Source organism: Recurvomyces mirabilis, assembly GCF_035927965.1.
Source record: "Recurvomyces mirabilis strain CCFEE 5264 chromosome Unknown scaffold_27, whole genome shotgun sequence".
NCBI classification, from domain to species: domain Eukaryota; kingdom Fungi; phylum Ascomycota; class Dothideomycetes; order Mycosphaerellales; family Teratosphaeriaceae; genus Recurvomyces; species Recurvomyces mirabilis.
This window is the reverse complement of record NW_027041961.1, coordinates 22,387-36,569: the sequence shown is the minus strand read 5'-3', so window position 1 is coordinate 36,569 and position 14,183 is coordinate 22,387. Positions and strand designations below refer to the sequence as shown.

The 14,183-nt window shown below is 53.5% G+C and overlaps 6 protein-coding genes across 6 annotated transcripts; 2 read left to right on the top strand and 4 right to left on the bottom strand.

Moving 5' to 3' along the window:
* Window positions 1-124: 124 nt before the first annotated feature.
* On the bottom strand, window positions 125-1,414 carry LTS14_008706 (uncharacterized protein; the record flags this gene model as incomplete). The annotated part of the gene is made up of 1 exon (XM_064841392.1): window positions 125-1,414. The coding sequence occupies one exon, from the start codon at window positions 1,412-1,414 to the stop codon at window positions 125-127; it is 1,290 nt and encodes a 429-aa protein (XP_064690883.1).
* An 804-nt stretch (window positions 1,415-2,218) lies between these two features.
* On the bottom strand, window positions 2,219-4,799 carry LTS14_008705 (uncharacterized protein; the record flags this gene model as incomplete). Its single annotated transcript, XM_064841391.1, has 2 exons — window positions 2,219-3,541; window positions 4,356-4,799. The coding sequence occupies 2 exons, from the start codon at window positions 4,797-4,799 to the stop codon at window positions 2,219-2,221; spliced, it is 1,767 nt and encodes a 588-aa protein (XP_064690882.1).
* Window positions 4,800-4,808: 9 nt separating this feature from the next.
* LTS14_008704 (uncharacterized protein) lies at window positions 4,809-8,163 on the bottom strand (the record flags this gene model as incomplete). The annotated part of the gene is made up of 3 exons (XM_064841390.1): window positions 4,809-6,529; window positions 6,707-8,064; window positions 8,150-8,163. The coding sequence occupies 3 exons, from the start codon at window positions 8,161-8,163 to the stop codon at window positions 4,809-4,811; spliced, it is 3,093 nt and encodes a 1,030-aa protein (XP_064690881.1).
* Window positions 8,164-8,590: 427 nt separating this feature from the next.
* On the bottom strand, window positions 8,591-9,376 carry MED7 (Mediator of RNA polymerase II transcription subunit 7; the record flags this gene model as incomplete). The annotated part of the gene is given in 2 exon segments (XM_064841389.1): window positions 8,591-8,721; window positions 8,737-9,376. The coding sequence occupies 2 exon segments, from the start codon at window positions 9,374-9,376 to the stop codon at window positions 8,591-8,593; spliced, it is 771 nt and encodes a 256-aa protein (XP_064690880.1).
* A 250-nt stretch (window positions 9,377-9,626) lies between these two features.
* LTS14_008702 (uncharacterized protein) lies at window positions 9,627-10,640 on the top strand (the record flags this gene model as incomplete). Its single annotated transcript, XM_064841388.1, has 2 exons — window positions 9,627-9,840; window positions 9,916-10,640. 2 exons carry the CDS (start codon window positions 9,627-9,629, stop codon window positions 10,638-10,640), a joined length of 939 nt encoding a protein of 312 aa, XP_064690879.1.
* A 953-nt stretch (window positions 10,641-11,593) lies between these two features.
* Window positions 11,594-13,971, top strand: MAM3 (cell agglutination protein Mam3; the record flags this gene model as incomplete). Its single annotated transcript, XM_064841387.1, has 2 exons — window positions 11,594-12,143; window positions 12,197-13,971. 2 exons carry the CDS (start codon window positions 11,594-11,596, stop codon window positions 13,969-13,971), a joined length of 2,325 nt encoding a protein of 774 aa, XP_064690878.1.
* Between the last annotated feature and the right edge of the window lie 212 nt (window positions 13,972-14,183).

Genomic DNA, 14,183 nt, shown 5'->3' with positions numbered 1-14,183 from the left:
GTTATCTGTCTCGCTCGAACGCTGCATACATGTAGTCATGAGGACATGACGTCGTAATGGAGCTGCTTGGTGGCGGCAAGATGGCCGTCATAGATCGCATAGTCTTGCAGTCATATATTGAAGCTCAAGCATGAGTCTTGAACAGCATCCTCAATCCAGAAGGCTCCTTCTTCTTCTTCGCCTTCTCGCCCGTCTTGCTTTTGCTCTTGCCGCTTTTACTGCTGCCGGAGACTTCGCTCTTCGACTTCTTCCGCCGCTTCTTCCCATCTTTGCTGGTCGTGGATTTGAGATCGGCTTCCGTCAGTCGGCCTTCCTCGATCAATGTTCTTGTGGCAACAGGTGTGATGAACTCTCCTTCTACACTCGTGCCCATACTGCCTTCATCGGCATCCGAGATACCACGACGCCATCTCTCAATGGAGGAAATCTCGCGAAGTTCTTCCATCTCATTGGGTGGTGTCGACGGCTCCTCCGCTAGTGCGCGATACGCTTGTGGTCCTTCGGCGAGCAGGCGAGCCTCCTCCTTGTTCGCCTTGATCTTCTTGATGATCTTGTAGCCGCCGAATGCAATGATTGTGACACCAACACCTACCCCCACGGCTATGGCGAACTGTGGGCTGGCGAGTAGAGCCAAGATGGCAGGAAATGAACCCTTCATTGACATCAGTGCGCCTGGTGCGAGCTTTGTGGCGAGGTTGCTGATTTCGCCAAGTGTAAGAGCGACCGCGGCTAGAGCTTCTGGATTCTTTTGTAGATTGTCGATGATGGCTGTTACGGAATGCTGCATGCAGTTTGCTTCGTCCAGCATACGCTGCAGGCCGCTCATCTTGGAGCGAAGTGCGACCTCGTCGTCATACTTGCGCTCCGGTAGCGGTGGAGGCAGCTCGCCGTATGCCAAGTCCATATCTATATCATCCAAGCTGGCGCTCCGTGTGGGCGTGGAAGGTCGATGGCGATGCATGCGCTCGAGGTCGGTAGTATGTCGGCGCGTGAGCTCGCCGATTCGTGGTCCTGGCTCACGCCATGATTCTGACGAGCCTTGCCGTAAAGGGGACGGTCGTGAACGAGTGGCCACGATGTCATTCGTGTAGAACGTATCTGTATAGCCTCGCTCCAACGCTGGCCTCTCACTCTGCCCGGGAGGAGATCGTCGACCACCCTGCCGATCTCTCGAGCCACGTCGTGAGCTTGTCCTCGACACCTCGTCATCCTCAAGTGTAAGCGCGTCTAGCCTCTTCGTTGCCTTCCGCTCTTGCTCTTTACTGTTCAAATCATCCCTTCGTAGCGCCTTGATCTCGGCCTTCTTCTCGTTGTACGCAGCTTTCGCCTCGTTAAACAGACTGCCAAGGGTCTTGGTTGTCTTTACAATCTTCCCAGATGAGTTGATGATCGTTATCGCCTGGACAGCCACCATGTCTGCGGTCTAATGCTACTCTGGCGGTAGTAATGTTCGGTATCGTAGGCTTGGCCGGCAAGCTTCAATGATCCGGGTGGGTGTCCCGGTCGAACTGTATGTACAATCGACAATGGCGCAAATGCTCGTCCGGGTAGCCTTTGTTCACAGGTAGACAAAGACCGCTATATACGTCTTAGACTCGCGCTCCGTCGTCCACGTGACAGAGCAGCCCCAGCCAGCACTTTCGCCTGGTCGATCAGTCCAGAGATGATATAATGATGGATTGTCGTCCACTTCGGCGCAGAGCCAATTGGTCGCTGCGTTCAGGCCAACATTGTGAGGCGTCGTATCGGGAGGTGTACCAACAGTACAGCTGTCTGCGCTCTGTCACAAGTCCTTCTCAACTGTCTCGCTTCACTCTCAGGCAGCTATCCTTGGCAGCTTCTGATTCGTAGGTCGTCAATCGGGCGGCAAGCTGCTGTTATGCCGTTGGCGGGTAGTTAATGACTTGGTGGTCTGTGGATACTGTCAATTCGAGGAAGAACGAGCCACCGTCAAGGCAGCGCGATGAGCTTATATGGCGACAGGATACGCAACGTCCATATCGCCACGGCTTGCATGAAACATTGTGCTGAACATGCGGTCTGGACTGTTGGCCGTTATTGAAAGTGGCTGTGCGAGTGGCTGTGCGTTTACCGCGCGTCACCATGCATACAGAAGTCTAGCTACAAGCGACCATCATATGCGATCAACCCTTTCCCCTTCTCAACATGTTCACATCCACCATCATGCCGACCTTCAACACCGTCCGATCTAATCGCGCTAGTGAGATGGCGATATCAGCAAGTCCTCATCGCCAGCCACGCTTGCATCACTGCCTTGACTCTCCTCCTCCACAGGATCCCCATCCGTCACACATTCACCACAGTAATAGCATACAGCATCGTCCCCGTCCTGCTCACGACCTGCGAAGACGTGACTGTTGATGCATCTAAACCAGTGGCTGCTAGATGCAATGTCGGGTAAGCCCACGTGCGTGATCATGGGCACATCCATGTGGCAAGGCTGCCCCACCTTTTTTAATGCCACTCGAGCCTGGTCCAGATCGATGCCATCATCTCGCTTCTCTGCAGGGAAGTTGAAACCACTGACAAGCTCTTCGGCGTCAGCAATGCGGATGGCGGCTTCGGCGTCGAGATACTGATTGCTCAAGGACTCCTCTGATGCACCCACCCGGCTCTCGAGTAGTGCGTACTGCGCCCACATTGCCATGCCTTGCACCTGCGGAACCGCCATGCTGGCCTCTCTTGCTTGTCGAATCAACTGCTCACACTTGGCTCGATTGGTCTTGAAATCTACGCGAAGACCTTGCGAGTCCTGGCCTTTCTTCTTTTCGGCTCGTGCAATCACGTCTGTGATGATCGCCAAGTCACAAAGCTCGACCAACGCGGCAGGCAACATTAGTAGTCCAGCAATATGGGGGAGGTGTCGGATTGTGTTTACACTGAGCGGACCGTCCTGAGCCTTCGCCTTCATTCGCTCTCGTACTACACCAAACGGTTTCGTCATATTCTGCACTATACCACCCCAACGATAGATCTCCTTGCGGACATGATCGACAGCCTCGTACCTCATAGTGTTCATGCTCTTGTCCAGCTTGAAGACTTCGGCGAGCTGCTGCTCACGCTCTCCGCACAATGCGATGGCTTGCTGAGGGACGGCGGCAGTCGCCACTGTGGCCTTCAACGAGTCTATGGCGGCGAGTGCGCGCTCGCGCATCAGCTTATGTGTCTTCTCGATAGACTCAACAATCTTCTTGGCACTCGCATCCAAGCGCCTGCCCTTCACGCAGCGGCTGTAGCGACTGATGTTGTCGACTGCGTGACCACACGTTGGACAACCCAGTATGGAGGTCGCTAGCTCAACATCGTTCAAGAGCTTGGTCTGTGACAGACGGCTGGCATGGTCGAGGTCATAGTAGTCATCCATCTTCATGTGCTTGTCCATGATGCTTGCTGGGAAGAAATGACGGCATGATAGAAAGACATATGGATCCTTGTTCAGCGCAGCCTCGGTCATGCTCTCGTCGCGCTCGTCGGTGGAGACAAGCAAAGCAAAAGGGAACCAGTTCTGTCCCACAAACCGCTGGTGTCTGGTGGCCACACATGAGCTTCATGTCCGAACGTCTCGAGCAGGGTACGTGACCGCAAGGTACAGCACAAGTCAGATGGCAGCCTGGCGCTTCTTTAGTAGCGTGAGGGCAGTGGGTCTTGTCGGTGCAATCTTCCAGACAAGGTTCACAGGCCATTTCGTGGGTGCGACCGCATCGCTTGTGCAAACAAGCAACTTCGCAGGGTGATGTGCAAGGCGGACATTCCGACCCGGTATGACACTTTTCCTTGTGCGTGCAGCCACACTCGATGTGCTGGCGGCCACACACGACCGTACAGCTACCGTGATCGATCTCGAGAGCTGCATCAGCTTTCTGCTTGCGGCAGGCGAAGCAGGGCTTGCGACAGTCGTGGCCACAACGCAACGATCCACTGCAAGCAGCAGGGCACTGGAATTGGTTCGAGCTCACATCGACAGAGCAGTTCACGGTGACTTCGTGCTCGCGACCCGGTACCACCCTTTTGATAGATGCATCACAGCGTACCAATTCTGGCTGCTGTTGCTGCCAGCATGGTAGGCTAGTCTTCCCATGACCACAGGGCAACTGAACGTGAATCCCAGAGATAAGCTTGGTACATTTGGTCGGAAGCTTCTCAGAGCAGACCGTGCCTGCTTTGTGCCCACAGGAGAAGACGTGACTGCTCGGCTCGGTGCACAATGTTACTCTGTGCAAATTGTGCGAGTGGCACTTCTTCGGACACTGATGACCGCACATCATAGGCAGGCAGCACGGCTTAGAGCAGCCAGCCTCTGGTGCAGCGCTTGCAAAATCGTCTGGCTCACTGACGCTAATCATCATGTCTGGGTGGCGAGGACAATCCAAGTCCAGCGAGCTGCCTATCGCTCCAATCTCTTGAAATCTATCGGTGACTTTCTGCCACATGGGAGATGAGCTCCGCTGGGTCTCCTTGTTCCCTAAGATGTACATTCCGTACTGCGCTCGAGATAGCAAGACATTGATACGATTCGGCGTCTTCAGGAAACCTGCGTTTCGCTCCTCGTTGCTGCGAACCAACGATACAATGACCACTTTTGCCTCCTCGCCCTGAAAGTTGTCGACTGTGGCCAGTCTGATCTTCTCGGTAAGAGGCGCCATTTTCGTTACAACAGAAGCGACGTCGTCATTATCATCAAGGAGGTCGCCCTTTTGGTCTTGGTCGAGCTCGTCCTGATCGCGAGCATCAATTTCGATGGCAAACGAGGTGCGCAATCGAGCACGTAGCGCTCTCATTTGTCCCAGTTATGGCGTAAGCACTGCAATATCTGCCGGACGATAGACACCTTGGCGTACAAGATGACTGATCAGACCCGCGCAGAATTCGACTTCGAAGGTGTTGGTGAAAGAGGTCGAGAACGCATCTCTGGGATCCTCCCGATGATTGTGGTCTAGCCACCAGAGACGATGTCGGATGCCCATCACCTGCGGATACTCCAACACCCTCTCATGATCTTGCAGGTTCGGATAAAGCGATCCGATCAGGGTAGAGATTGATGGATGCATGCGGCGCTGGATGTTGAGTGTGGTATATGGTAGAGGGTGGTCGTTTTTGGCGGGATGTATGAGTCTCTCGAACAGTGAGATGTCCATCGCGTAGTGAGGCTTCGGATTGTCAACACTGAGCTCGTAATTGGCGACACGAGGACGTAGCTGGAGATGATCGCCAATCTGAATGCAATGCTCAAGAGACGGTAACATGGCGGAGAGAGTGTGACTCTCAAGGATTTCCGCAGCTTCTTCCATAAGTAGAACACGAGATCCAAGCTTGCGGAACAGATTCAGATTGCGTGCCAGCCCAGCAGTGGTCACACCAACGACGTCCGCTTGCGACAGCACACGAAGATCTTTGTCATTAGAGATCTTCGTCAGCTCCTGCTTTAATTCGCCGTAGGCTTGCAGTGCGATCCGGAGTTGACCGTGCAGTCGGCCACTGCAGTCCTGCATCCAGTATTCCCACAGCCTACGGCGCTCGCACGGCGATGTTTCGTGTATGTTGATCGCGAAAAGCTCCTCGAGAGATCTGTTTGATAAGTCCGCTACGGTGACACTTGCCGAAAGCCAAGCGTGGAAGCTATAGCCTGGGCCGTAATTGACGGTCTCGAAACCTTCATCGTCGATACCACCAAACAATTGGGCGCAATGCTCCGGGAAGTTGTTCTCCAAGTACTTCTCAAGGCCAGCCGCGGAGCCGATCTGACTGATGCTATGAAGAAGCTCGTTGATCGCTCGAGCCTCAGCTTCTGTCGCACTTCGTGTCTTGCCCCAGGCGGACTTCTCGGCTCTAGTCTGAGTAACCTGTTCTGCGACACAGCGGAGATTGAGGTTCCTCAGCCGATCTGATTTGCTGAATTGGCCCATACGAATGATCTGTGTGACGCCTGCATCAAGCAGCGACTCGAGCAGCTGATCGAGAGCATGGTTCGTTTGGGCAACAGTGATGATAGGTCCAAGAGAGGCGCTCTTTTTGTTCGCGAGCAGCGCACGCATCAAAGCAACCCCAGTATAACTCTTTCCAGTACCCGGCGGACCCTGGATCAACGCGAAGCTTTGTGTGAGGGCTGAAACGAAAGCACTCGCTTGCATATCATCCAGCGACGTCCGAGTCCGTACTTCTGCAACCATCGCATCGAAGTCTTGTGCAACGTTGAGGATGAGCTTGGTGCCCTTGTTTGCGAGGCAGCTGATGTCATAACCGAACCCTTTCTCGGTGGCATATCCAGGCGGTGGTACATCTGCTGTATTGCTCCCAGGAGCGAGAAGCTCGGTGAATGGCAGGTCTTCCGTTCTGGTCATTTCTTGCAAAGCAACGAGCGTGGCCTGGAAAGCTGGTAGCAAGATACCAGGGAATTCGACAAGACTCTTCGGCGCGCCTTTGAGCGACCTACTAATGTAGGCCATCAAGTGCGAGATGCCTTCATCGTTGACATCGACCAGTTTGGCAGTGACGTATGCATAATTAGGATCTGAGTGTAAGTTCCTAGATGCTTGAAGTGGCTGTGACGAGTAGTCATGTGAAGCTGCCGTGGGAGTAATCTTGTTGATCTTCTGATCAACAACCACGCAGAAGAGGACGGAACGTGGAGCAACCAGACAGATCAGGGCATCCTTCTGCATACGTTTGGAGTGTTCCTACCACTCACCACGCTGCTTCGAAGTCTTGTACCTCAGATCATACGGCTGGTCAACGCACAAGGCGACCGTGAGACCACGATGCGCATCAAAATCGAAACCGACAAATTCGAGGTTACGATAGTTGAAAGTGCGGGCACCGTGTTGCTGTCGGCAGTCCATCTGTTCGTGACCGAGTGGATCTTCGATCTTGTCAAGCGCCACTTTTGCGGCGTCCCTGAGCTGGCCAATTGTATCTTCTCGAAGAAGCCTGAATTGACGATCAAGCATGCCGGCGACGCCGCTTATGTGCCACGTTTCTGCAGCTGGGGGTGGAAGATACTCGCTCCTCGTCGCCACGACTTCTGCCACAGTAGGCATGAGAGCGATACTTGTAATGTCCTTGAAGTCATTGTCGTGGCGAGGACCATCAGCGGATAAATCTCCAGGTAGTTCCTTCTGCATCACAAAGGTCGGAGCATCCGCTCGATCCTTGTCTGTCTTCTTCGCCGAGAATGCTGGGCGCGTCATACCGTGCTTTGCGCGGGACAAACGACGGAGAGCAAGTCGTGATAGCGATGTTGCTGCGCTGCCTGCAGCATCAGTGAGTCGAGCCAGCACTTGCTGCATGCTGTCGGACATCGCGGCCTGGCCTTGACTAATGACGATAGCAGCGAATACCGTAGTGCAAGCCTCCCAGGCGCCATGATAATGTGCGAGGTCGCCTTCTTGGATATCGGTTGAAGCTTCCTTGGTAAGGCGAAGTACTTCGAGATAGCGGACGGAGTCCGAGAATAATACCACAGCTCTCGCGCCCAAATTACCAAAGAGGTGAGCGTGAATAACAGCCAGCCGACTTTCCAGCATCGTGGAAGCCAAGACGCGACTATGAGAAATCGCACGAAGAAGCGGCAGAATCTCATTCTGGAAGCTCGTTTGAAATCTGGCGTCAGGCAGTCTGTGTAGCTCGCGCTCACTGACTAGTTCCGAGATACGCTTCAGGCCGCCTTCCGTCGCAAGAAGACTGATCGTCTCCTGCATGACACCGATCTCACTCTGCACCAGTGTGAACAATTGTTGGGCAAAACGAGGCTTGGCGAATGCTAGCGGTCGATTGTCCTTCGGGTTGGGTGAAAAACGCCACTGACGAAACAACATGTCTGGCGGGGAATTGGTCTGACTGCTGCCGCGGTTTGCAGGTTCGGTGACTCTACGCTCGCGCGAAACATCGAGGTTGCGTGCAGGCAGGTCGAAGTTCCGCCCAGTGATTGAATTTGCGTCCGAAGACTGCTTCGCAACCTCATTCCAGCCTTTGGTACGCTCACTGGAGTTACGCCCATTAGGTCGATCAACGATAGCCGGCCCATGCTGATATTGGGAGTCGGTCTTTCTGCAAAGACCATGCGGGCAGAATGGACAAGGCGGTCTGGGAGGGTCAGTTTTGCTCTATCCATATTCTTGGGGATGGCACGTACTTGTCCTCCGCCATGGCGGCGGATTGGTAGTGCCGAGAACAACCACTTGCGACGTCAATTGGTGAGCGAAGGATGAAGTGAAGGTGGCATGTGAGATGTCGAGCGTTTGTATTGAGCGAGCCAAAGTGTGATGATCGAAGGCTGCAGCCTTGACACTGAAATCGCAGCGCACAAGCTTTGGTTTCACGCTAGTCCCAACCTTCTCAAGATGGAAGGCGCGATCCTCAGTACCCATGCGCCCGATATCTGATTGCCTCTCCTTGAGATGTGGTATACTGGCGTCAACGGTCGCTCGAGGAGATAGCCATCAGGTTTCAAGATCAGCAGCAAGGTCATAAGCCGTCCTACTTTTACAGGCAATGGGCTTCCAAGAGGCGGATCGGCAGCACGCCCTTGGACGACAAGTGATCAATGTTCCGTATGACAGCCACATGCATCCGCTCATGGGAGCTCTACTCCAGACAGGATTGCCCATGCTGCCCTCTGAGCTGTCTTCTTCCCATCACCTAATTGATCTGATTTTCGCTCTAATTCACCAATCCCCTCCATCTGAGTATCCTTTGGTGTCTCACCTGTAGCTGACATACCACCACCCACTAGATCAGTCATTTTGGCCTTCACCTCACTAATCGCCTTGGTCTCGCTTTTCATCCTGTCCAGTCTCTCCTCCATCATCATGATCAGCGTCTCCCTTGCCTGGTGTGGTCGATACTGATTGATCAGATCAAGCATGTTGAATGTTAAGATCTCCAGATCCTTCGTAGGCGACTCCCATCCTGCTGTAGCGTCTTGACTGAGATTACCAATCAGGTTCAGGAATGTGGTGAGCTGGCTTCGAGCCAAGGAGATCAGATGCGCCTGAGGATTTAGTCGTACCGCAGGATGATCTGGGTAGAGCTGCTCGATGCTGACGTCTTGCAATGACGGTGGAGGTGCATGTAGCGATCTATCGAAGCCGAATGCACTGTACTTGCCGTCTACTGGCGGAGGCGGTGGGAGAAGATACCGAAGCTCGGTTGGCAGTGCTAAAATGTCTACGTCTTGCGAGCCTGTGGCTCCATCTCCAGTACTAGTCGCAACACTGCTCTCTGAGAATCCAGCATTTTGCCGTAGGTCACGCAGTTTTGAGAGGTTCGAGGTGGTGAAGTACTTGTAGAAAGGTGGTGGTCCTGGGAAGGGCGCTTTCATTCGCTCTTGCTGTGGTGCTTGGGCTTGTTGTTCGGCCATGACGAGGGATATGAGAGAAAGATGCTCGCCTTCCACACTCACGACCAGATCCAGCAGCAGTAGTAGTGCACCGTCAGCTGAGGACGAGTATGGCGGCAATGTTAATCGTTGCCAATGATGTAGTGCAATGGCAGCGATCACATGCCAGCCAACGCAAGCGGAGGACCTCCGAAAGCATCTCCAGCGCATTCACCTCAAGGCACGCGACATCCTACATCAATCTCGACAGCATTATCCGCTTGCGTAGACAATGGCAGGCAAAGCAAGCAAAGATAGCCCTGGACTGCTGGAATCGGCAAGGAGATTTTGGCAAAAGAGCTATGCTGGCGACTACCTAGGCCTGACACTGCTTCTAACAGCATACATCTTGATCAAGTTCTTTGGCGAGCCCTTCCATCGCATGTTCCGTCTCGATGATCTTCGCATTGGCTTCCCTCATGCTGAGATAGAAAGAGTGAGCGTCTGTACGTATTGTGATGCCACTAATGTGTAGCCTCCAGGCTGCTTGCACGGGTGCTAATGGTGTGTTATCCTTCCAGTCTGGCTATTCATCTACACTGGCGTTGTGCCACTCGCCCTCCTTGTTCTCTGGGCTGGGTTAATTCGCCCGAGCGTACACAAGATCCACGTCACGATTCTGGGCCTCTTGGTCTCCATCATCCTCACATGCTTCATTACGGACGTGATAAAGGATGCCGTGGGCCGACCACGACCCGATCTAATTGCTCGCTGCAAACCCGAAGCCGACACACCTCAGCACGAATTGCTCACTATTGCAGTCTGTACAGAGACTTCACACCATGTCCTTCATGATGGATGGAGAAGCTTCCCGAGCGGGCACTCCAGTTTCGCATTTGCTGGCTTAGGATATCTGGCATTGTTCTTCGCCAGTCAGGCGCATGCGCTACGGGCACGTGCTAGTTTGGCGACTTTTATAATCTGCCTCTCGCCTCTGTTAGGTGCAGCCTTGATCGCGATCAGCAGGCTTGAAGACTACAGACATGATTTTGCGGACGTGATTTGTGGAAGCCTGATGGGTATTTTGATCACCTACTTCAACTGGAGAAGATACTACCCAAGTCTGTTCAGTCGCGACTGCGATGAGCCTCATGCGCAGCGAGGGAGCAGATCCGGTAGCCCAGCGGGCAGGAAAGCGAATGGTTTCGAGCGTGTACGGGACGAAGAGGAAGTGCTTGCCACTGGCGATCGAAGATTCAGCATTGGTGATGATGAAGAGAGTCATGAGAGAAGTAGGCCGAGGTAGACTGCCACATGTGGGCTCTTCAGAGAGAGATGGCATTTCGCCAGCCGTGCTTATTCCCAAGCCTTTCCATGACCGCTTCACCTCTACACCCCGGAATAGACTGTTGCCTCTGGTACACGTCAAGTGACAAAGGCGAGCGCTGGATAGTCATGCCGTGGCAAGTATTGACGCGCTGTAATGACGAATTCTGTGGCTACTTCAACAGCCATTATACACTTACCATTTTGCAGGTCGTGTTGCATCTCCTCACTGGCATCGGCCTAAGCACCGCTTGAGGAAATCATGCCCCGTCAGGCTACCTTCACACACAATACTTACTTATGTAAGCTTCAGCATTGACCTGTATGAGTAGCTTATGCACTGGTGGTAGAGGGGTGGGGTGTCAAAACGATGTAACATTGTATTTGGATCGATCCAGCTATCTTTCATGCCATCTAGACAGAATCGATTGAGAGCGTTCTGATGCCCTTCTTAACCTCTAAGTGCGCTGGAGTGTTGGATCCAACGGCGAATGGTAAGAGGCTAGAACATGGCCATATATATTCATGCGCGACCCACACTACGAAAGGCAATCTGCACCCCATGCAGCTGTTAAGCGAGGATCATGATCGACAGTGCTTCCAGCCATTTTTTGCCGCAACCACCGCGTCTACTCCTCCTTCACCGACACCGTGCAACCACCTCCTCACTCGCCAGTGGTTCTCCTATTGTTCCCCACTCCGCAGACATCGAGTCTTCATGTTCACGGCTCTCATGCTTTATTAGCCTTTCCGTATACAGCGGCTCTACCCGTTCGGCATAAAGTTTACTTCGTCATTGGCCATCCAACCACACGCTTTTTCTACAATCCCACTGCTGGTAGCAACAGGACGGACGATCACTCATTTCCACCACATCAGCTACTGTTCACTCACTTCAGGCAGCAGTCGAAGGCTAGAAGTAGCAGCGCTCGTATGTCGTCGAGGAGGGGGAATACAGCGGGAGTCCGGCGTTCAAATGCCGCAGCCATTGGAGGACGAGATGATCACAGCGATCGGGGTCGAGCTCAGTATGGCTATGGGCATGGTATTGGGGCGATGAGATCTGCGGTACTGGGCCTGGCAAAGCTCCTTGTTCTACCCGCCGTCTCGGCAGCGCCACTAGGACTATTCCGCCGCAGTGTAAACATACTAGAGGAGGAATCCAAACCAGCCGGCGACCCACAACTGTGGCTCTACTTTGGCGTTGCTCTAGCCCTTGTGCTAGGCGGAGGAATCTTTGCTGGCTTGACGATAGCACTCATGGGTCAAGATGAGACGTACTTGCAGGTGTTGGCGACTTCTGGTGAAGGCTCTGAGCGGAAACATGCGGCGACAGTGCTGAGACTGTTGAAGAGAGGCAAGCATTGGGTGCTTGTGACGTTGTTGCTCAGTAACGTCATCACCAACGAGACCCTGCCCATCGTGTTGGACAGGAGCTTAGGGGGTGGATGGCCAGCTGTTCTTGGGAGTACCGTTCTCATCGGTAAGGAGAGCGCAGCGAGAAATAATCTTGAGCACTACTGATCTCCATTGCAGTGATCTTCGGTGAAGTTGCACCTCAATCAATTTGTGTACGCTACGGACTCTCAATTGGTGCATACATGGCTCCCGTCGTGTTGGTCTTCATGTACCTGCTCTCCCCTGTAGCATGGCCTACCGCGAAACTACTGGACTATCTTCTCGGCGACGAACACGGAACCACGTACAAAAAGGCTGGGCTGAAGACGCTTGTGCAGCTACATAAGACTCTTGGAACTGTGCCCGGGGAGCGCCTGATGGAGGACGAAGTCAACATCATCAGCAGCGTCCTTGATCTCAAAGACAAGCGTATCGATACCGTCATGACACCAATGCAGGATGTATTCACCATGAGTGTGGACACGGTACTGGACGAGCGAATGATGGAGACGATTCTATCCCAGGGTTACTCGAGGATACCTATCTATGCGCCAGACAATCAACGAAACTTCATCGGCATGCTGCTCGTCAAGATCTTGATCACCTATGACCCGGAGGACGCTCTAAGAGTACGCGACTTTGCTTTGGCTACCCTACCCGAGACACATCCATACACATCTTGCTTAGACATCATAAACTTCTTCCAGGAAGGCAAGAGCCATATGGTGCTTGTCTCTGACGAACCAGGGACCGACCACGGCGCACTTGGCGTTGTGACACTGGAAGATGTTATCGAGGAGCTGATTGGCGAGGAGATCGTTGACGAGTCTGATGTCTTCATTGATGTACATAAGGCCATTCGTCGCTTGACACCAGCAGAGTCCAAACGCTACCGAATGAGCAAGGCCAACAAGCTCGTGGAGGTCGAGGATGGAGGTATGATCAGCGAATCGGAATACGACAAAGCCGATGGCGAACACGCACCACTACTGAAGGTCAGCGGTCCGAAGAACAGCCAAGTGAATGGCCAGATGCAGCAGGTACCAGGAGCCACGGCTTTTATGATACGTAAGAACAGCAATGCTTCCGACATGTCACACGATAATTCTAGGCCTGCGCCTATGCGTAGCAACACCACTGATCTCAGGCAACATCTCAAACATCTTGGACCTAGCAACCTGGCTACAAGACCGCGTGCGACAAAGTATCAGAGTGTCAAGATAAAGCCCGGTGTAGGCACGATCCCGGAAGGGCAAGCAACGGCGACGGGTACAGACGCTGCGCGAAGTCGTTCTCTGTCCGTTGACAAGACAAACGGAGAGACTTCACCACTGCTGGAGGCGGGCAGGAATGCATCCGACGGCGTTGCCGCGGTACAGTCTGGCTACGGTACGAACTCCGGAAGCATAGCAGGTCGACTACGCGGAATGTCTGAAAGCGATAAGATGCCTCCGCAGGAAGCCACCAAGGTTGCCGAAGAAAACACGACTTCGCCACCGGCCGCAGAACCCTCGAAAGAGCGCGAGGAGAAGCGCCCTGATACACTTCAAGTTCCACCAAAGCTGGTCGTACCCAGCGACGGCTACGATGGTGATACAGTAGGTGAAATGGAGGGTCCAAGCCGGGAGCGATCGAAGTCAAGAAGAGCGGCACGATCGGGCAGTATTACCGAGACGACGGTGGATGTCAACGGGTTGAAGAAGGTGGTTCTGGACGCTCACTCTTCGTCTAACAGTGATGTGGAGGACTCTCCGGCTACCTCCGCCTCGGGTAGGCAGAGTAAGGAGGGCGGGTTGGATGGTGGCGCGGATGCAGATAATGAGGATGGAGGATCTGGTGCTGGGTCCAGGGGTGCGGATGGGAAGAAGAAGAAGAACAAGAAGAAGAAGAAGAAAGGTGGCGTGGGATGGTAGGTGAATGGGTGACTTGGGGTGGAAGTGAAGGGTGGTTGATTGGCCTTCTCTGTATGCTTATGGGCTTGAAGGGCGAGGTCTGTGATTGATATGGTATGTTCACATGGGTGGGATGCCCCTTATAACATGTACTGTACAGTATTGTATTTGCACACGTAGCGTCGTAGCGCAAGAAAAGAACAGTTGTACTTCAGACCTCGTCCTTAGGTCGC